Source organism: Scyliorhinus canicula, chromosome 4, assembly GCF_902713615.1.
Source record: "Scyliorhinus canicula chromosome 4, sScyCan1.1, whole genome shotgun sequence".
NCBI lineage: Eukaryota > Metazoa > Chordata > Chondrichthyes > Carcharhiniformes > Scyliorhinidae > Scyliorhinus > Scyliorhinus canicula.
The window spans coordinates 21,406,509-21,429,636 of record NC_052149.1 but is presented as its reverse complement, the minus strand read 5'-3'; the positions used below and the strand labels follow the sequence as shown (position 1 = coordinate 21,429,636).

The 23,128-nt window shown below is 43.4% G+C and overlaps 1 protein-coding gene across 2 annotated transcripts in view; it reads right to left on the bottom strand.

Annotated features, from left to right (window-relative positions):
- btbd8 (BTB domain containing 8) overlaps nt 1–23,128 on the bottom strand; it is a 116,168-nt gene that overhangs the window by 16,393 nt on the left and 76,647 nt on the right. For both annotated transcript variants that reach the window (XM_038793817.1, XM_038793818.1), the window contains 3 exons: nt 13,180–13,317; nt 12,415–12,544; nt 186–247 (listed from right to left, as the gene is read on the bottom strand). In XM_038793817.1, coding sequence (XP_038649745.1) covers nt 186–247; nt 12,415–12,544; nt 13,180–13,317 — 330 coding nt within the window. The remainder of the gene's footprint in view (nt 1–185; nt 248–12,414; nt 12,545–13,179; nt 13,318–23,128) is intronic.

Genomic DNA, 23,128 nt, shown 5'->3' with positions numbered 1-23,128 from the left:
AAGTAATGTGCTCCTTACAAGTTGATCATTTTAAAACTAGCATGAGGAAATATTTGTCACTTTTGAATTTACAGCACAGTTCTAAAATTAATCCTGCTTACATATCCAGTTTGGAAATTGAATATGTAAAATATACAAGAAAATAACAGTGACATTGTTGATAAATTATTAAGTTGACATCTTACCTGTGAACTAGTCAAGGTTGGTCTTTTGCTGAGCTTTCGATCATCGCCTTTGTCGAGAGCAACTGAAAAGAGGAGAGGAATTAGTAAGCAACACACTGGATTGCCAAGATATAAAGTGATCTCCCATTCCCAGCACCATCATAAATGTTGCCAAGCAAAATTCACCTATTTGTTGCAAAACTTGGCTTGGATAATAGAACAAATTCAATGGATTGATTGATGTACTGCCTGTAGAGAATATATACGACACAGACATAACATTTACAGCACAAACGTAAATGGTTCAAAATGTCTCAAGTAGAAATGGAACAAAATTAAGTGCAACAGTGTGAATCTGCTACTTTCAGGAACTTAAATAAAGATCAGGGTGCAACACAGCGGACCAGAGTTAAGTCCGCTGAATGGCATGTTTGCCGGGGTGTTTCTCGGAGCCTAGTGTCAAGAGAGACCAGGCTATGCAAGAGCACTTTTTTTTGGCCTTGGCAAAGCCCACCCTCAAGTTTTTAGTCATGGATCTGGGCCCCATTTTTAAAGGCAGTCCAGATCTTTTGACCCCCTCTGGACCCTCCCCCACTTCATCCAACTTCTCTTTAGAGTTCTCAAGACCCTCTCACCTCCTTTGGCAAGGCCACCCTGGGCCAGACGCTGGCATGGGCACCCTGGCAGTGCCCCTGCCACTGTCACCCTTCTGTCCCTGAATACCCAGGGGCATCACCTTCCCAGTGAGTTCCCCCCCACCCAAAGTGCCATCACGACCGGGTGAACCAGTACCAAAAGGTGTCTGGTTGAGGCCTCGCAGGGGACGCCGGTGAATTCCGGGCCCCAGTGAATTGGGACTGTACATATTTAAATGCACCTAATGGCTTATTTAAATATGCATGCCTGGATCTCACCCAGCGAGGGAGAATTTCAGATCGCGACACTAGATTCTGTTGAATCTCTCAAGGCGTTTCGAGCCTTGACGAACCTCGCGAGAAACGGCCTTGTCCCAACACCAAGTTGGGCGCAACAAGGCTTCTGAATCACGCTCTAGGTATTCATTGGCACTAGTAACAGAATATTCAGGCTTCTAAAGTTGATATAAATACTTTGTCAGATGGTTGAAAAGCAGCAGTGAAAGGTTAAACAATTACACAAAACACTTGCTTTTCTCTTGAGCAAAAACTGTTGGGAAAGTGTTCATGTTCTCCAGTGTTTAAACTAGATTTGGAACTTTAATTGTTGAATAGACTGACATTAAAGGGATACAGGAGGCACTGCGGAGTTGGAAGGAGAGTGATCATAGAACACAAAATCGAAGTTGAAGAAGTCAAGACTTGCTTTCTAGTCCTTATTGCAGAGATACCATCAGGGCTTAACAAGGAAGCAACTGAAAGTAATACTAACACCACCAATAAAATAACACCACCAATAAAATAACAATAAAATAATAAAAATAGCAATAGCTTGTCACAAGTAGGCTTCAATGAAGTTACTGTGAAAAGCCCCTAGTATTGTCCAGTATTCTGGACATAATTCAATATTTACAAGTGTCTTGGTGCCTGCATCACCAGGAACAAGGGAGAAATCGAACAGGCTTTAGATTCTGTTCATGCAGCTGGAAAACCCTTTCAAAAGAGATAGAGTGAGCAACATACATTTGGCAATCTGCTCATAAGTAAAATGCATCCCCTCTTAGAGTGTCTCAGTCTGGACTGGGTTGCCAACATACTGATAAGGAAAATATGGTATAGTAAATCAGTCATCGAATTGGAAACAAAATCAAGACTCAGTGCAAAGATAAGGGGAGGGTTTCTCCGTTGCCCAAACGCAGATATCGTAATCGGCAATCGGGCAGAGAATCCACTCCGACACCCAAATCGGGGCCGGTGGCAGTTTGACGCCCGTCAGCCACGCTTCGCCCACCCGGAAGTGGCATAATCATATCACGTGGCGTTGCAACAGCATTGGCACATCATCGCAGGCCCCACCCCGCCCCCCCATGCAATTCTCTGCCCCGATGGACCGTGTTCCCGACCGTGTGGGGGAAGTGTGGTCTCAGCAGTCAAGAACCCAGCGTTGTGGCTACGGACTGTGTCCAGCGCTGCCATACTCTGGTTCTGTGCTGCTGGCTGGAGGGGCTTCCGTGAGGGCCGGGGGGACTGGTGGGGGTTGGCCAGGGGGGGGGGGAGAGGGGGGGGCCTGTGGGGTCGCAGATGGCGGGCCAAGTCCGCGCACAGCTGGCGCCATGTTGTACGGCGTGACCACTTCAGGTGCTGCTGTGCGCATGTGCAGCCAGGGACTCAGCCATTCTCCAGCCGTTTTTGGCATGGGAGCTGGGGGTTTCACTGGCGCTGCTGCTAGCCCCTTTCACTGGCGCCAATTTGCGGGTGGTAAAATGCCCAGGAATGGTCTGTTTGAGCCGGCACTTAACGGAGAATCCATCCTAAGATTTTTAGTACAGAGTATTTTGAGACAGACGCAACATGTGGTATGTGCAGTATGTTTGGGAGAAACAGGTATCATTGGTCTTGCCCTCAATGCTCTCCACCCTTCTGATTTTCCTCATCATATCTAGCTGGAGCTACTGTAAACCAATTGAGGGAGGTCAACCGCCATGATTAGTCACCAGCTCTAACATTGTACATGCAGCTACCATTGTACATGCAGGTTGTAGCAAAATGAACTCGATGTCCCTTGGCTCTTTTATCATCTTGCAATTCCTATAAATCTTCCCATCATATTCAAAGTCTCCAGGTCGTTAGATGGAGTGTAGGGATTAAGAGGAGTCATTTATTAATTTGTAGAAATGTAATAAAATTTGGTCTAATCCCAACAGGACTTTAATTCTTCAATCTCCAAAGTTGCAGTCCTGGAACACCGAGGTTTCCCAATGCCATCTGTCAATTCAAAACATGCAAGGTCTACTCATCAATTAGGTTCTTTAAATAAACAAATACCGTATATACTCGCGTAACATGCGACTTTTGAGCACCTAATTTTAAACCTCAATTTCAGGGGTCACATGATACGCGAGGTACAAAAATCGCGGTGTGAAATGCTGGCCAAGATAAGTCACATAGCATCCAGTAGTTAATGAAACTGTTATACAGGTATTTATTTTTGAACATAATGATATATGAAACAGGAAAACATTGGTTATTTAACATTTATTAAAATGTAAAAACATTAAAACAAACGAATGCAGGTGAACTAAAATCCTTCGAATTCGCTTTCATTGTCATCGTCATCGTCAAATAAAGCTTGGAATTCTTCGTCATCGAGGCAGTCGTCATGCTGATCATCTTCCAGGTCTTCAATATTTTCATCCTCTTCTCCTACATCTTCGAATAAAGCATCATCTTCACTTCCATCCAAATCATTTGCTATTCCACATTTTTGAAATGCTTTAACGATCAAATCGCCATCTATCCCAGCCCATGCCTCTTTTACCCACAAGCACAATAGAGCCAAATCCGGAGCCTTCACATTCCCTCCCTTCGTAAATGATTTCTCTCCTTCCATCATCCAGTCATTCCATTTCTTCCTTAGATTGTCTTTAAATGGCTTATTGATGGATACGTCAAGTGGCTGAACGACGCTAGTCAAGCCAGCTGGAACGATCGCTATATCGGTGTTCGCTTTGCGAACAGCTTTCACAACGGCATCCACTCGATGTGACCTAAACATATCCCAGACAAGTAAACTTTTTTGGCGCAGTAAACCACCTGCTCTTGATTCCCAAACTCTCTTCAGCCAAATCATGCAGCCATTATCGTTCATCCAACCTTTTTCATGGACATGGACAATGATACCACTTGGAAATTTTAGCTTGGGCATTAATTTCCGTTTGAAGATGACCATTGGAGGAAATTTCGTCCCATCTGCCATACACGTTAGTACAACCGTAAAATGTGTCTTTTCATGCCCTGTAGTTTTGATAAAGATACTTTTTTCGCCGACTTTATTAACGGTTGAGTTTGATGGCATATCAAAATTCACGGGTGTCTCATCCATGTTTCCAATGCACGATAAATTATAGCCGTTAGCTTTGCGATGTTTGATAACAAATCTATGAAAACTTAACACTTTTTCTTCTAATTCTTTTGGGAGTCTGTGCAATTTTTGTTTTTCTTCTTAACACAAAGTCATGTCTTTTCATGAATCGCGTACACCATCCGGGACTTGCAGTAAACTCACGAATGCCCACATTTCTAGCTTCTCGTAAAGCATAAAGTCTTATTTTAGATCGTGTTATTATGTAACCATTTGCCTGATTTTCGGACACCCACTTTGAGACTTCATCTTCTAACTGCGGCCAATGACATTTCGACCCGCGATTTGCGCATTTATAGGAAGGACTTGCCATCAATTGTTCTTTTTGCTTTCTCCAGTTTCGGACACAGCTTTCTCCGACACCAAACAGGTTTCCAGCTTTAACATTGTTGCTTTGTTCCGCTTCGGCAACAACTTGCAGTTTCAATTTGGCTGTATATTTCTTCGCTGATCTTTTCTCCATTTTTGCTAAGGGTACATTAATCTTCAACAAGGGTTGGTTTAGCACAGTGGGCTAAACAGATGTCTTGTAATGCAGAACAATACCACCAGCGCGGATTCAATTCCCGTACCGGCATCCCCCAACAGGCGCCGGAATGTGGCGACTAGGGGCTTTTCAAAGTAACTTCATTGAAGCCTACTTGTGACAATAAGCGATTATTATTAGGATCTGCCTAATGAATCCTCACCCACCAAAACTATGCAAATCAGACTGTGCAATGTTACAATGAAGTCATCTGTTCTTATTTGGCCATCAGTACAGATGGGATACTTTTAATAGCAAAGAACTCTAGTTGACAAAGCTATGAAAAACCAGAGCAACTGGGATGCTGAACATTTACTATACAGATAAAGGTTGGTAGGTTAGCCTATTAGCAAGCAGAAACAAATACAGGACCAAGGAGGAACGGATGATTTTTCTTTCACTGGAATTTGCCTAATTTAATGAGGCAGTTAGTTAGTGGATTTGTGCCACCAGAACCCAGTTTTCACAGGGATACAGGATCCCTGCAGTACATATGGGTACACTGATTAGAAATATGCCATAATTTAACCATCTTCCCTTGACAGTCAATGTAATTACCACTGCTAAATATCCCACGGGTTACCAATGACCAGAAACTAAACTAGACCATATAAATACTGTGGCTACGAGGTCAGAAGGCTGGAAATTCGATGGTGAAGAACTAATCTTCAAACTCCATGAAGCCTGTCCACAATCTACAAGGCACAAGTTAGGAGTGTGATGGAATACTCTCCACTTGCCTGGATGAGTGCTGCTCCAACAGTCAAGAAGCTCGATACCATCCGGACAAAGCAGGATCAAATGGCATCCCATCTATCACCTTGAACAGTCAGTCCTTCCACCACCAACGCACCATCTACAAGATGTACTGCAGCAACTCACCAAGGCTTCTTAAACAGCACCTTCCAAACCAGTGACCTCTACCGCCTAGAAGGACCAAGGGAAGCAGGTACATTGGAACACCAACATCTGCAAGTTCTCCTCCAAGCCACACAACACCCTGACTAAGAGTTAGACTGCCGTTCCTTCAGTGTGCCTGGGTCAAAACCCTGGAACCCCCTTCCTAACGGCATCTGGGGTGTACCTATTCCACATGGACTGCAGACGTTCAAGGTGGTAACTCACCATCGCCTTCTCAAGGGTAATAAATGCTAGTCTAGCTAGTGATGGCAACAGCCCATGAAAAAGTCTGCTATTAATGTAATTGGAATCAAACTCCATGGACTGGAAAACTAACAATGGTGCATAGATTGTAGGACAGCCCGAGCTTCTCTACCCACTGGCTTTGACAGTGTATATTGTTAAACGGTACTGTACTTTATTTTATTTAAAAACATTACTTCTCAACAATCATACATTTTAATTTTCCTACAATCCTCCAAAGAAACAAATATAGACATAGCTATTACGGCAAGAAATGATTGTCACCTTATTTTCGACGGCTTTGCCACAATTTCTCAGACACAGTGTATACGGAGTGAATCTCTCCATAAATTCCTGGATGCCAGAACAGTGTTTCACATGCAGAAGCAGGCGAGTGACCAGTCAACCCGATATAGTTAGATTCTCAACATTAATCTGAAAAGCTTCCAGACCCAGCAGGCAAATTCTCCGCTTCATCAGGTTTTCAGCACAGCCTAAAATACTCTGCATATGTCACAGAAGAAGCTGCAATTCTCACAGACCCTTTCTGAAAACTCAATTGGAGACCGATGTTTTTCAAAATTGCAACGGAGAGATGTCTCCCATCAACATGCAGACGGAGGATTATGGCTGATTTCCACACAGCTGAGGTTACTCCACTGCTCATCATAAGAACGTGATGTGGAGATGCCGGCGTTGGACTGGGGTGAGCACAGTAAGAAGTTTTACAACATTAGAACAATTTGGATGAAGGCCCTTTAGCCTATTTCACTATTTTTGTATCTCCCCAGAATACTTTCCCTTTAAATCAGGAACTTCCTTTGGACAACCCATTCCACAAGGTTGATTGCCCTTTACGTAAAGCAATATTAATTTCTAAATCTTGCCCATACCAGTTCCCCCTAATCTGATGCATTTGGAAGTAAACAAAAACAATGCTTTCATGATTACATGTTTATTACATTTACTAATTATTATGGGGTCCTTTAAGAAATCAACTAAACAGATATTGGAGAATAAAATGATTCTTTAAAAAAATACTGATTCTGCAGAAGTATGATCAACTTAAAAATTAGTGAACTATTGAACTCTGACCATTACGGTCTATAGATACTGACAATGTTTCAAACGAGGTACTATACAAGTATACTTAAAGAAGCGATACGAAGGCACATTCAGCAGATTTGCAACAATCGAGTAACAATAGTACAGCCAGGCCAGACATAATGCAAAGACTTTGACCGTGAGATAGAATACATGGGAACTGCGCTATGTCAGGGAAATAATAATTAATTTAGAGTAACTGATTGTCTAATTAACCAATTGCCTGTTATGTGATTGACACCTTTTGCGAATCGGTGTGGGGGGGGGGGGGGGTCTCAGCTGAGAATTAGAACCATGAAGAGTAAATAAGGGGCTACACCATAGATAAGGATTTCCTTAAGAATGTGATCGTATGACTGATTATTATGAGAATTCTAGCCTTCCAGAAATCTTGAAGCATCCGTAGAAATTATTTATTTGAAGCATTTTCCTTTACCTTTCCCTCATGGTAAAGTTTCAAAGACTTTTTGCTGTAGTCTGATAAATTTATGCATTATTTTGATCTAAGTTTTGATTCAGTTTTTATACAAATGTATTAAGTAAACTCTTGAAAAATAGTGTTTTGGACACCTCTTCAACCGGACTGAGTACCTTATGTTTGGAAGAAAAATAAAACTGTACAATGTTAATTCCCCAAATCACTAACACAACAGATCAGCCTTGTTGCCTGGAGAGCCCATTAGGTGGCAGCATCATCTTCAAGACTTTGAACACAGCAGATTTGACAAGAAAACTAGTGCATTTTGTTACTCACAACACTCTAGCCAAACATCCCCCCCCCCCCCAAGGTTTTTTAACTTTCCCCTTGGCAAGTTGTATTCTTGCATTTGCCGGAACTGAACATCTTTTGCTAAAGATCAGCTCAGGCGCAAACCCTGGTGAGTTCTTCCTGTAACATTTTAGCTGCTTCCTCAAGAGTTCACAGTTTGGTATTACCTGTACATAGACCATGAAACCGGTTACTTGTGTATTCCGGGAAAAGATGTACCAACAGTAGGGATTCTTGTCCACCCCACTCAAATACTTCCTTTCAGCACAACCTAGCAATCATAATTCATTTGCTTTCTTCCCTTTAGTAAGATATTAATCAAGCAATGATCATAGCTCATCACAGGATCATTACAGGAGAAAAGAGGTCATATGTTCTATATGAATTTATGCAGCCCAAAATGACCCTGATGTCTGAGTAGTAACCAATTACTGGGTCGTTGCCCCATTGTCTTTCCAGAAGTCCATTCTATATGTAATCAATCCTCGTGAAGAATTTCCTACATCAATTCTTAATGTGCCTTTTATTACTTTGAGCCCAACCAAGCTTTCTAGACCTACTCTTACAATTTGAAGCATAAAGTATCTTATGTAGTACATTAGAAATCTTAACTGAAGGTACACTGTTGTATGACCCCTATATCTGCCTCCAAAGTCAAGTTCAGATATAGTCTCAGAAAAAAAACATCAGGCAAAGTTTTCTACATCTAAAAATGTTGTTGATCAAATATAATTTTCCAATATAATTGGCCACTTTTCTCTCAATTATTGTGATTAATAAAATCAGGCCAATTTTGCATGAGCTATATAGGACTTGAATTAGCAGACTAAAATAAAGCTTTAGATGCCAGGTATAGTTTGATCACTTTGACTAGCTTCCATCCTGTCAGGATTGCTCTTACTACGAAGGTCAGCGTTTGATACAAGAACCTTACAGCACAGAAGGAGGTCATTCAGCCCATTGTGCCATGCCAGCTCTTTGAAAGAACGATCTAGCAGTCCCATGCCCCAGGCGTTCTGTAAGTAAATATCCAATTCCCTTCTGAAAGTTCCTGTCGAATCCACTTCCACCACCCTTTCAGGGAATGGATTCTCGATCATAACTCGGTTAAAACATTCTCCGTCCTGAACCCTGGGTTCTTTTATCAGTTTTCTAGATATCAGCCCTTCTGCCAACGGAAGCAGTTTCTCAATCATTTACTCGACCAAACCCTCTTATCATTTTGAGCATGAAATTACTCCACTTTCTCTGCTCTAAAAGCAACAATCCCAACTTCTCTAATGTATTGCAAAGCTCCTTGTCTAAATCTCATTAGCCAAACGATAGAACCTTACTTGATACTTAATTAGGCAATATTGGCAAAACATACATTGGACCAGGGTACCTCTGCTCTATTCCTTCTTAAAACCGTCCATCAATTAAGCCCTTTTACAATCCAGTAAGGCCACCATTAGGCATAACCAATAGAATGGGTAATGTGCAAAAGCAAAACCTGACTATGAGAGAAGGGAAAGTAATATAAATGATATCACTGGCGGAAGAAACAACAGGAAAATACAATTCTTACAGCCCTCCAGAAGTGATTTGTGCCAAGATGGAATATAAATCTGAACAAAAATATTTTTAAGAACATGCCCTCGGATTGTGTTTAAATAACTAAGCCACTCCTTTGTGGTGTTTGGTATCATTTGAATGCAATTGTTTTACAGACTTGGTCTAGGCCTTGACCATTAATGCATTTGATTTCTTGGCAAGTGCACTGTGTAAATGGGCCTTCTTAAAATGAAAAGTTGCACACTAAACCAAACATTCAAAAAAGTGAACTGAAATCCTATTCGAGTTTTATCCTGCGATTTGCTTCAAATTAATTCCAGCTCTTCTGTTGCACATCAGTGAATAAAGATACACTGACAAAAAGTGGCCAATTACACATCTTCTACAGAAGTAAATTGTCCTCAATTATCATCCTTACATTCTTGGTAATTACAGCGTCAAATTGTATTTCATGGTGATATCTTGGATTGCTTCTAAATAATTACCCAGTAGCAATTATTTTACAATGTCTTTGTCCCAGGAATTATAAATTGGTGTTTTAAAATCGGAAAGGATAGGTTGTTTTTTTGGTGGGCATTACATGCCACCACAATGAAAAGACAGTTTTCACATAATTGAGTCTTTCTTTTCAGCTCCTCCGATCCACCACATTCCTAATTACAACCATAGCGAGAAGCTAGTGGAGGAAAAGGGAGGGAGAGACAGCACGGGCCACTGTTGCACTTGCAACTGCTGAAGAGTCACATTTAAGGAGGCCTGGGAGCAGTCCATTTGATACTCTTGAATGCAGGAGGAATGGCATCCAGTGTTAAAAGTAAAAATTGAGTGATTTCACACTTTAATAAACCATGTTATGTTGAAAAGTTATATTTGCACAGGTATACCCCATCAGCATTAAATTCAAAAACGCCACTTACTCATCAGCCAGCTTGCTGGAATACACATCTCAACCATTCCAAATTCTTCCACCACTTTCTCATTGGCCACCAATAGTCAACTGCTTTTGAACAATGGAAACAATTTGAGATAGATTCCTGGGTAACTGAAAATTATATCTGTTTCAGTTCTGCGATAATTGCCATAATTGTAACAAGGACGGACATCGCAGAGCAGTTGCAACTGATTTCCCGTGAGCGAAAATCTTCCTCAAATGGGTCTCCCAGGGTTACACAATGTATGGAAAGAGGGGAAGGTTCATTATTTCTTGCTATTTAATATCAAAGATATATGCAGAACAAAAATATGATTATTTAATACAAATATTTAAACCAAATGTCAACCAGTGATGTGTGTTTGAAGTAGAACCAGATAGCTCAGATGGTTAAGTACGGTGCTTAATAATGTCAACGGTTCAATCCCCTTATTGGTCTCGTCAACAGTTCAATCCCCTTATTGGCCTAGGTAGTTCTGTGCAGCCTGCTTGTTGTAATTGCCCCATTGTGATATCATGGCATCACAGACATTGCAATCCTCAGACAGAGGACAGTATATAAGAGGTGGGGTAGCTTAATGCAAAAAACAAGTACAAAGGGATACTAAAAATAAATTATGATTATTTCCTGACCCTACTTAAAAAAGTAAAATAGCAAACATTTTGTATATTGCATCCATTTAACATGCTACTGTTTAATTTATTTTGGAAATTCTGCATAATGAAACCAATGAAGCAATTGGACAGGTGAAAATTTAGCCCAGGATACACATGATACCAAATCTGTCACATTACTCCCATGAATCCTTGAATAACCAAAGTACATTTTGGAACAAAATAATTTAATGACAATGTTTAACTTGAAAACTGGTACTCACTTATTCAGCATCCAACAGATTGAATACACTGCTGTCTCCTTGCTGTTCAACATGCAGCATAAATGCCTGTTATATGTAGTATTAGCAGAGAGGTGACTGTCCCGAGAGCTCTTGCCGACATCAAACAAAAATAAAAACTATTTACGTGTAACATTTTCCTGGCCTGTTCAGCTGAACAGAGTCAGGGTGAAAACTTTGCACTTCTAGCTAAACTGGAGATAGGGTGAAACAGCTACAACCGGGTGGGATAGGCGCCTGGAGGTAGGTCGCACACGACCATCAAAATGCAATTCCCGCATATACATGGTCAAGTTGGACTAGAGATTGCATTCATGGGAAGCCATAATCACTTTATAACAATCCTGTAGCTGGCTATGAACAGGCTTAGTCAACCCCAGCATTTACCACTTCAATGTAACATAGATTTTATGCAAAATATGGTTTTTGATTTGCTAATCTCTTTCATAGGGTAAATAGATCATCAAGCTACTCTTACTCCATAGCCTCACATCCATGAAACAGTTTAATTCACGCTTGAGTAACACACTTGCAACAAAGAACAATATTCACCCTACCAAGCAATTAAAACCTCTTCCCACAAATACTGGCGCCAATTGCAGCAAGTCGGTGTTTAATAACTGTTAAATAACCATCCAGGTCCTTGGGGACACTTTTAACTGACTTAATAAGAGGGACCTGGAAAATAAATTAAGACTCCCAGTCGCGCAGGACAAAATCATGTATGCGCACCATCACCACCAGCCACGCACATTACACCACATCAGCATTCGCTGCTCAAGGTTCTCCTAACCTTTTTAATTGAATGATTAAAAAAATTCAAAAACACTCTTCTGAATTATCTACCAAGTCAAATTGAATAGAACATAAAATACTGAAAAAACACACACGGCTAGGTGAAGATACAGTAAATCCCAGGCACACTTTGCTACAGTATGACTGACCCCATGTATGAATTTTATAGCCGACAGTGAAATAATATTTGCTATTTAAAATCAGCATGTCAATCCTATCTTAGAAAACTGGCCATTATTGTATTGGTGAATTGCCCATACATCTGCTGTGCACCTCTCTGGGGTGAAGGTTGTAACATATTTATATATATTTTTAAAAATCAGTGCACACACAAAGCCTGCCCACATTTTTACACTTGCTTGGGAGAACAAAGACAGCCGCGCAGATTACTGGCAAAAGCAATTTTGCAGGTGACAAAACCCCCAATGAGAACCGCCCCTCCTCCTCCACCCCCTAATTTTTCGAGTATTACAAACCTGTTTGTATTTGCTCCTGGTCTTGAGGTTTCATCAGCTTCCAGCCCTCCGTGTGACGAACTGCATAAAAAGACTGAACCAGAAATGTCCAGAGCTTGTCAAAGAGGGCCGAGATCTCACTGGCAAAACCCTGTGCAAAGGGAACGAATCAGGAGCTGGTAAACCACGTTACTATAGTAACCAAATCATTATTCCACTCCAGAATCGGCTAGCTCCCCCAGCTAATCAATGATGTCACTTGCTCTGCCTGGACAACCGTCTGGTGTAGTAAGGTTTGAAAAAGAATAAAGCCTCAGTATCAGACACTGCCACTTAAGTGCAGAAAACACACATTGCGATCCCTCCACTTGCTACAGCAGTTAACTAACCATTAACATCCAGCTATTTCCTGGCGCCACAAGGTCAAATTCTCCCGAGACATGTGAAGCGATCGATTTATGTTGCTGACAGAAAAGTTTCCACATGGAAGCCACTACATTAAGCTAATTAATCCTCCCGCTCTTTAGGGGAGGATGATGAGATATAGTCTTCATTGCTCAAGAGAACAAAGTGGACAGAACGGTGTGCCAGGCTGATGCAGCCTCAGCAAGAGTAGAGCAAGAATTTGTACTTTAACATGGTATGGGCAACTAATGTACAGGGAGAAAATACATTCTGGGAGGCATAATGTTTCTGGTCAGTGTGCCATATATTGCTCTAGAAATACAATCCTCTCCTTGTCTCATATAAACTCAAGCCTAGATATTTGAATGATTAAATACTTACCACCTCTTTGTAAACCACCTGGCTCCTTAGCAAGTCCACGGCGATAAATTGCAAGCAACCATCTGTCACAGTAATATTTTGTTCAATAGCTGCAAAAATTCTTTCCACCAGATATGGCCTCCTGCTCATCCTCTGTGCCTAGAAAACAGGAGTTAAATTAAAGCTAGCACTTTCTAACCAAATGTACCCGTTTGCCTCTTTTTCCTCCGCGCACTAGACAAAAGTTTAATCTGCCTTTACAAAAATGCATTAAGTAGCAAACAAGATGAAATTCTGCACACCATATATGTAGATGATGCAGTACTGTACAGGAGGAATGGTGAGCACATTACCAGGTGTACTCCCATTTGCACCATTTCCAGTGTGCTTGGCCCCAATAGATTCTTGCAACCAAGGTAACGTGTTCCCCAAGACAGCTGCATTTGTAGCCTGGGGTATATGACAGATAAGATGGATTATGCGAAGGAAACAGACATCTCCTAAAATAGATCAAATACTACATTTTCTTACCTGGTATAAATATCTATCATCCAAGTGTTCCATATAGGTCAAGTTTGGTCTAGAACTTTCACATTTATATATACACAAGCAGAACGATTACATTAAAAAATTTAGCTCCAAAGTTTTAAAAAACCTAATTCCCCAAAGTAGTTAGTGCTGTGTAATAAATCAAAAGCAGTTTCAGTACAAATATGAAAGCTGTGGGGCCAGGACATCTGAAACAGAGCATGATTTATTTTTAACAGTGTGAGCCATGTATAACAGGCATCCCACTTCTTCTGGTGGAAGCACAAGGAAAACTTTGAATGCTCACAAGACACTCAGAAAATGCTTCTATAGGGCAGCATGGTGGCACAGTGGTTAGCATTGCTGCCTACGGCGCTGAGGACCCGGGTTCGAATCCCGGCCCTAGGTCACTGTCCGTGTGGAGTCTACACATTCTCTCCGTGTTTGCGTAGGTTTCACCCCCACAACCCAAAGATGTGCAGGATAGGTGGATCGGCCACGCTAAATTGCCACTTAATTGGAAAAAATAATTGGGTACTCTAAATTTATTTAAAAAAAAAGAAAATGCTTCTATTATTTTTCTTCCACTTTGTTCCTGCACGATGCCAATCAATTAATAATAATAATCTTTATTAGTGCCACAAGTAGGTTTACATTACATTGCAATGAAGTTACTGTGAAAATCCCCTGGGACAGGAGCTATTCCGAAACCTGTTCGGCGCACTCGGATAGAAGGGGCTGGATTCTCCGTACCCCATGCCTAAATCGCGGCCAGCGCTGGGGCGGAGAATCCATTTCCCCACACAGACTCGGTGCCAGTTCTCCGATTCTCCGGGCCCGAAAAGCCGCTGCACCGCACCTACCTGCAGTAATTGATGGAGACACGCTCCGCCATTCTCTGCCCCTGACTGACCAAAGTCCCGACGGCATGGCCATTCATGGTCCGGCCAGTCAGGAAACTAGCGTGGTGACCGTGGACTGAGTCGGGGGCAGGCTGATTGGAGGGCAGTGGGGGCCTTATATACGACCTTGCGTTGTTCAGGCAGGCGGTCAGGGTCGGACACGCGGCCGATCGGGCGGGTCTATTTTTAGTGCCCAGCACTGCGGTCGGAGTCCACCATGGAGCAGCCGCTGGAGGTCACCGCCCTGACCATGCGCGGCCTCCGACCCGGAAGTGTGGGGGCTCGTATCTGCAGCAAAAGCTGCTAGATTTATGCCGATCCCTGCTAGCCCCTGCAGGGCTAAGAATATATGGCCCTTTCATGACAGTTTTTCTGGTGTGAAAGTCCAGTCTTTAAGACGGCATGAGGACATAGTCCCAATAACAGAGAATCCAGCCCCAGGAACGTGGGAGAGAACAGCCAGACACTGACTCACTTCTGCTGAGGAAATGTTTGGTTTCTGCTCATTACTTCTCCAAAGTGCCATGGCAAGGATCGACACTCATTGCATGTCGAAAGGGCTAGAATACAAGATCAGGGATGTACGTCTGAGGCTGTATCAGGCTCTGGTCAGACCCCATTTGGAGTATTGTGAGCAGTCTTAGGCCCCGTATCTAAGGAAGGATGTGCTGGCCTTGGATAGGGTACAGAGGAGGTTCACAAGAATGATCCCTGGAATGAAGAGCTTGTTGTATGAGGAACGGTTGAGGACTCTGGGTCTGTACTTGTTGGGAGTTTCGAAGGATGAGGGGAGATCTTATTGAAACTTACAGGATACTGCGTGGCCTGGATAGAATGGGTGTGATGGGGATGTTTCCACTAGTAGGAAAATCCAAAACCAGAGGGCACAATCTCAGACAAGGGATGATCCTTTAAAACAGAGATGAGGAGGAATTTCTTCAGCCAGAGGGTGGTGAATCTGTGGAACTCTTTGCCGCAGAAGGCTGTGGAGGCCAAATCACAGTGTCTTTGAGACAGAGATAGATAGGTTCTTGATTAATAAGGGGGATCAGGGGTTATGGGGAGAAGGCAGGAGAATGGGGATGAGAAACATATCAGCCATGATAGAATGGCGGAGCAGACTTAATGAGCTGAGTGGCCTAATTGTGCTCCTATGCCATTTCCCTGGCCCTACACTCATCCCTAGAGCATCTCGAAAACAAGGACTCCTACATCAGACTCCTATTTATTGACTACAGCTCCGCCTTCAACACCATAATCCCAGCCAAGCTCATATCAAAGCTCCAAAACCTAGGACTTGGCTCTCCACTCTGCAACTGGATCCTTGACTTTCTGACCAACAGACCACAGTCAGTAAGAATGAACACCAACACCTCCTCCACAATAGTCCTCAACACCGGTGCCCCGCAAGGCTGCGTACTTAGCCCCCTACTCTACTCCCTGTACACACACGACTGCATGGCAAAACTTGGTTCCAACTCCATCTACAAGTTTGCTGACGATACGACCATAGTGGGCCGGATCTCGAACAACGACGAGTCTGAATACAGGAGGGAGATAGAGAACTTAGTGGAGTGGTGCAACGATAACAATCTCTCCCTTAATGCCAGCAAAACTAAAGAGCTGGTCATCGACTTCAGGAAGCATAGTACTGTACACACCCCTGTCAGCATCAACGGAGCCGAGGTAGAGATGGTGAGCAGTTTCAAATTCCTAGGGGTGCACATCACCAAAAATCTATCCTGGTCCACTCATGTCGACGCTATCACCAAGAAAGCACAACAGCGCCTTTACTTCCTCAGGAAACTAAGGAAATTTGGCATGTCCACATTAACCCTTACCAACTTTTACAGATGCACTATAGAGAGCATCCTCTCGGGCTGCATCACAGCCTGGTATGGCAACTGCTCAGCCCAGGACCGCAAGGAACTTCAGAGAGTCGTGAATACCGCCCAGTCCATCACACGAACCTGCCTCCCAACCATTGATTCCATCTACACCTCCCGCTGCCGGGGGAAAGCAGGCAGCATAATCAAGGATCCCTCCCACCCGGCTTACTCACTTTTCCAACTTCTTCCATCGGGCAGGAGATTCAGAAGTCTGAGAACACGGACGAACAGACTCAAAAACAGCTTCTTCCCCACTGTCACCAGACTCCTAAATGACCCTTTTATGGACTGTCCTCATTAACACTACACCCATGTCTGCTTCATCCGATGCCAATGCTTATGTAGTACATTGTATATATTGTGTTGCCCTATTATGTATTCTCATGTATTTTCTTGAATTCTGTTCAATTCCCTTTTCTTCCCATGTACTGAATGATCTGTTGAGCTGCTTGCAGAAAAATACTTTTCACTGTACCTCGGTACACGTGACAATAAACAAATCCAATCCAATCCAATGTCTTATGGTCTAAGAATCTTGGCAGCGACAACACACCCTATCACGATGTGCTGTATTCAAGCACTCTGTGCCACTGAATGTTTTGATACCATGACTAAAAACCTCAATAGTTTCCCTTTTCAATCTCTTAAAATTTAAAGGTGTTCTTTCTTTACTTCCCATTCTTTTCTTCGCCGACTTCTCGCACTTTTGAATGGAGTGTGCTTGTATTTTCATACATTTATGCCAATTTGAAATAAGAGGAAAAACAGTTGCTGAGCAAGTTGAGCAGTTCGCCTGCATGAGCCCTTGATCCATCTGTTAGCTGCCAAAACATGTGCATAAAAACATTTCACACCATGCCAATAAAGGAGATCAAATCTGGCTGCCAGCAAGGTATTTTGCATGGTGTAGATCGGGTTTTCAAAAGTGGAATCCAAGCTAAAAATCAAAATCATTGTAGATTCCTGTGTGTTTATATATTGCTGCTGTCATGCTCAACATATCATCCAGCAAGAAGAGTGAAGTAGGAGCAGGGCAATTGCAAAGATAGGCTGCTTTACCAAAGCCTGTCCTGGGATACGGGTAGTAAAAGGAAGCTCTACAATCATGCAATTGGCTGCTTGCTACCAAGGAGGCTGCATAATTTTGTATATCTCAGGTCTGTGTGGGACAGACAAGAGATGAGACAATGATTTAACTGCCATGACCAGATACCATAGCATGCATTTTTCTATAAGGTTTAAAAAAAAACAAATTTATGAATACCCAATTACTATTTTTCCCAATTAAAGGGGCAATTTAGCATGGCCAATCCACCTACCCTGCACATCTTTGGGTTGTGGAGCGAGACCCATGCAGGCATGGGGAGAATGTGCAAACGCCACACAGACAATGACCTGGGGCCAGATTGAATCTGGGCCCTCAGCACCACGAGGCAACAGTGCTAACCACTGCACCACCATGCCTTTTTATAGGGTTTTCAACTCTGTAAAATTTTCCATGGTGCTTCACAGGAGCCTAGTCAACCAAAACTGGACACTGCCACAAAAAAGGTATTATGGCACATAACCAAAAACCTGGCCAAAGAAGTAGAGCTCATACGACAATCCGAAAATGAGGAGAGGGAGTTAGAAGGTGGAGAAATTTAGTATGGAAATCCCAGAGTTTAGGTCAAGGCCTTGGAAACTAAAGGCACAGCTGCCAACACTCAGGCAACCCCCCAGGTTTGAAACCCACCACAGCAGGTGGGGGAATTGGAATTCAATGAAAATCAAATCTGGAATCAAAAGGCTAACGATGACCATGAAAACCATTGTTTATTATCGTAAAAACCCATCTGCTCACCAATGTCCTTTTAGGGAAGGAAATCTGCCATCCTCATCTGGTCTGGCCTACATGCGACTCCAGACTCTCAGCAATGTGGTTGTAAGCGCCCTCCAAAATGGCCTCGCAAGCCACACAGTTGTATGAAAGGAATGCAACTGGATGGACGGTAAAGCATCAACATAGGAAAAGACAACGGCAAACAAAGCTTTGCTGTCTCTGCAAAGTCCTCCTTACTAACTTCTGGGGGCTTGTGTAGGAGAGCGGTCTCACAGATTAATCAAACAACATTGTCTGCCTGCCAGCTCTGGGTATATGTCCTGTCGCACCGGCAGGCGGACCCAGCAAAGGTGGCTGCACGGTGGCATACAGACGAGGGGTAGATTCCCCCCACGAGTCCTCAACTTCAATTCGATACCTTGAGAAATCTCATGGCAGCAGGTCAAACATGGGCAAGGAAACCTCTAGCTGATCACATACCACACCTCTTCAGCTGATGCATCAGTGCTCCATGTTGAACACCACGTGAAGGAAGCACTGAGGGTAGCAAAGGCACAGAATGTATTCTGGGTGGGGGACTTGAATGCCATCACCAAGAGTGACTCAGTAGCACCACTACTGATCGAACTGGTTGAATCCTGAAGAACATAATTGCAAGACTAGGTCTGTGGCAGCTGAACCAAGAGGAACAAAAAAAAAAAACATACTTGACTTCATACACACCAACCTGCCTGCATCAGATGTAGCTGTTCATGACAGTATCAGTAGGAGTGACCACTGACAGGCTCCCTTGTAGAAAATGGCCCAACTTCACAATGGATACCTTGCATCGTGTTGTGTGGCACTACCACTGTGCTAAATGGGATGGATTTTGAACAGATCCAGCAGCTCAAGACTGGGCAACCATGAGGCACTGTACACCATCAGCAGCAGCAGAATTGTACTCAACCACAATCTGTGACCTCCTAGCTCGGCAGACCCCCACTCTTCCATTCCCACCAAGGGGATCAACCTGTTGAACAGTGCAGGATGGCATGCCAGGAGCAACATCAGACAGACCTAAAAATGAGGCTTCAATCTGATGAAGCTGCAACACAGGACTACTTGCCTGCCAAACTACTTAAGTAGCAAATGATAGACAGAGCTAAGTGATTCCACAACCAGCGGATCAAATCCAAGCTCTGCAGTCCTGCCACATCCAACTGTGAATGGTGGGAGACAATTAAACAACTCGCAGGAGGCAGCTCCACAATTATCCCATCCTCAATGCCGGAGGAGCACAGTGCATCAGTGCAAAAGATACGGCCGAAGTATTCACAACAATCTTTAGCCGAAAGTGCCAGGCGAATGATCATCTCGGCCTTTTCCAGTGGTCCCCGCAGCACAGATGTCAGCCTTCAGGGATTTGAATTCACTTCACATCACATCAAGAAATGGCTGGCTGAAGGCACTGGATACTGCAACGCTGTGGGTCCTGACAATATTCCAGCAATAGTACTGAAGACTTGTGCCCCAGAACTTGTTGCACCTCTAGCCAAGCTGTTCCAGTACAGCTACAATATTGGGGCAGGTGCATGATCAGTCAGGGTGGTTAGCACTGCTGCATCACAGCGCCAGGGACCCGGGTCAATTCCAGCCTTGGGTGACTGTCTGTGCAGAGTCTGCATGTTCTCCCAGTGTCTGCAGGTGTTTTCTCTGGGTGATCCAGTTTCCTCCCACAATCCAAAGATGTGCAGGTTAGGCGGATTGGCCATGCTAAATTTCCTCTCAGGGTCCAAATGTGAGATGGCGTTACTAGGTTATGGGGAGTGGGCCCAAAATAGGGTGCTCTTTCAGAGGGTCAGTACAGACTGATGGGCCAAATGTCCTCCTTCTACACTGTCATGATTTGATGGATTTGTCTGCGGAATCAGTATAACAATCAGCACCTGCAAAGGGATGCTTAGTCTCTCAATCAGGAATCACCAAGACTGGTTTGATAAGAATGACCAAGAGATCCAGAGATTAAGCACAAGGCTTCTCTGAACCTTAAATAACAATCCAACTCTAATGTAAGAAAGCAGATCTACAGAAGGCGGAGGTTCATCAAAAACCCCGTGACAAAGAACATGATTGGAGAAAGCAGTTAGCCAACAACCATTACACACAAGGCTTCTTTAGTGCGGTCAAGACCACCTATGGCCCCAGGCCCCCCCCCACTGCTGGCCAAGAATGGAAAGGTGCTCATCAAAAACAGAGACTGTCGGCACTTCGAGACCTCCCCAACAGACACACAGTCTTCAATGAGTGTCCTCTACTCCACATCACAGTACCACTATCCCAGCACAACCCTGACCAAGGATAACACAGAAATGGCCATCTGACAACTAAAGAACAAGGCACCAGGAGCAGATGTAATCCCTGCCAAAGCACTAAAACATAAAGCAGCAAAAAATGTGACCCTATTTCCCTGATCTGAAAGGAGAATATGTCAGGAGATCTCAGACACCATCATGGCCATCTTCAAGAAAGGTAACAAGTCTGACTGCAATAACTAGAGTAATTACTCTGTCGGCCACCAGGGAAGGTCATTGCAAGACTCATGTTAAGCACCTTCTTCCTTTGGCCAAGACCTTCGTCCAGGATCATAATGCAGATTCCAACCGACATGATCTTCACCCATGGCAGCTACAAGGGAAATGCATGGAACAACACCATCCCTTGTATGTGGCCAGCTTTGACACTATTTCTGAAAAGTTTAAGCATATAGATGAGCACTTGAAATGCCATAGCATAGAAGTGCTGGAAAATGGGACTCCAATAGATATAGAGGTCTGATGCCAGCACACTCACGATGGGCCAAAGGACCCCTTTTCGTGCTGTAGAACTGAATGAGTTTGGTGGAACGGATCAATAGTGCTATAAAGCAGCACTTACTTAACCATAACCTGCTCACTGACACTCAGTTTGGGTTCCACCAGAGCCACTCAGCTCCTGATCTCAACATAGACTTGATTTAAACACGGACAAAGAGCTGAACACCAGAGATGGAGAGTGACTGCCGATGCGACCGAGTACGGCAACAAGGAGCCCTTGCACATCAGGAGTCAATTGGAATCCGTGGGGAAACTCGGCTGGTTGGACTCATACTTAGAACAAAGGAAGATGGTTGTGATTGTTCGATGTCAGTCATCTCAGCTCCAGGACATCACTGCAGGGGTTCCTCAGGGTCGTATCCTAGGCCAACCATCTTCAGCTGCTTTATCAATTACCTTCCTTCCATCATTGGGTCAGGTGGAGATGTTACCTGATGACTGCACAATGTTCAGCACCATCTGCAACTCAGATGCTGAAGTAGTCCACATCCAAATGCAGCAAGACTTGGACAATATCCAGGCCTGGGTTGACAAGTAACATTCGTGCCACAGTGCCAGGCAATGTCCATCTCCAAGAAGAGAGGATCTAACCATCGCTCTTTGACATTCAATGGCGTTAGCAAAGCGGAATCCCCCAATATCAACATCCTGGGGGTTATCATGACCAGAAACTAAACTGGACCAGCCATTCAAATACTGTGGCTCAAGAGCAGGTCAGAGGCTAGGAATCCTGCAGCGAGTAAACTGACCTCCTGATTCCCCTAAGCCTGTCCACAATCTACAAGGCACAGGAGTGTAATGGAACACATGCCACTTGCCTGGATGAGTGCAGCTGCAACAACATTTAAGAAGCTCAACAACATCCAGGACAAAGCAGCCCGTTCTATCCATAAACATCCACACCCTGCACTACTGATGTACTGTAGAAGCAGTGTACACCATTTACAGGATGCAATGCAGGAACTCACCAAGGCTCCTCAAACAATACCTTCCACACACAACCACTACCATCTCTAATTAGGAGGGCAGCAAATACATGTCAGCACCATCATCTGGAAGTTCCCTTCCAAGTTACTCACCATTCTGACTTAATATAATCGGCATTCCATCATTGTCACTGGGTCAAAATCCTGGAACTCCCTCCCTAACCTGATGTGGGCCCCACACAACATGGGCTGCAGTGGATCAAGGCGGCAGCAGCTCACCACCACATTCGCAAAAGGTAGCTCACCAGCTCCTTCAAGGGCAGCGGGCAATAAATGTCAGAGTAGCCAGTGAAGCCAACACCCCATAAAATTAATACAAATAATTTAAAATAGGATATCTGCAAGAGGTCAAAATTCTCTTGGAGGGCTATATGAGGTTGCATTGATGGAGGGAGTAAGCCTTGGTGAGGTTTGAAAATAAGGATTTTTTTTTGTATAAATACTGCTTAACCAGAAGCCAATGCAAGACAACAGGACTTGGTGCAAATTTGGATATGGGCAGCAGAGTATTGAAGACCTTAAGTTCATGGATACAGAAAGATGGTAGACGTCCGTTGGAATAGTTAAGTCCAGATGTAACAAAGGCATTGATGAGGGCTTCAACAATAGTAACAGAAGTAACATTGCAGAGGTCTCTTGTAGAAATGATGGGATACATGGTCAGAAAATCATCTTGGTGTGAAATATGACACCAATTTTGTAAAGTATCTGGTTGCCATGGAGAGGAATGGATTTGACCCAACAAATCACTATGATTTGTTGGGTCAAATGGACTTTCTACAGCATATGATTGCCACAACAGATCATACATGATTCTGCTCTCTGCTAAATAATGCAGGATTCCCCTTCTACTATGCTCTTAGCTTGCAATCCCTCAAAGTTAGCAGAGCAAACGAAAAGTCTCATCCTTTCAAAATAGTGACCATATGAAAGAAGTTCAGTTTAAGCAGTGCTCAGTTGCAAACCCATGGGCAATGAAAACATTTTT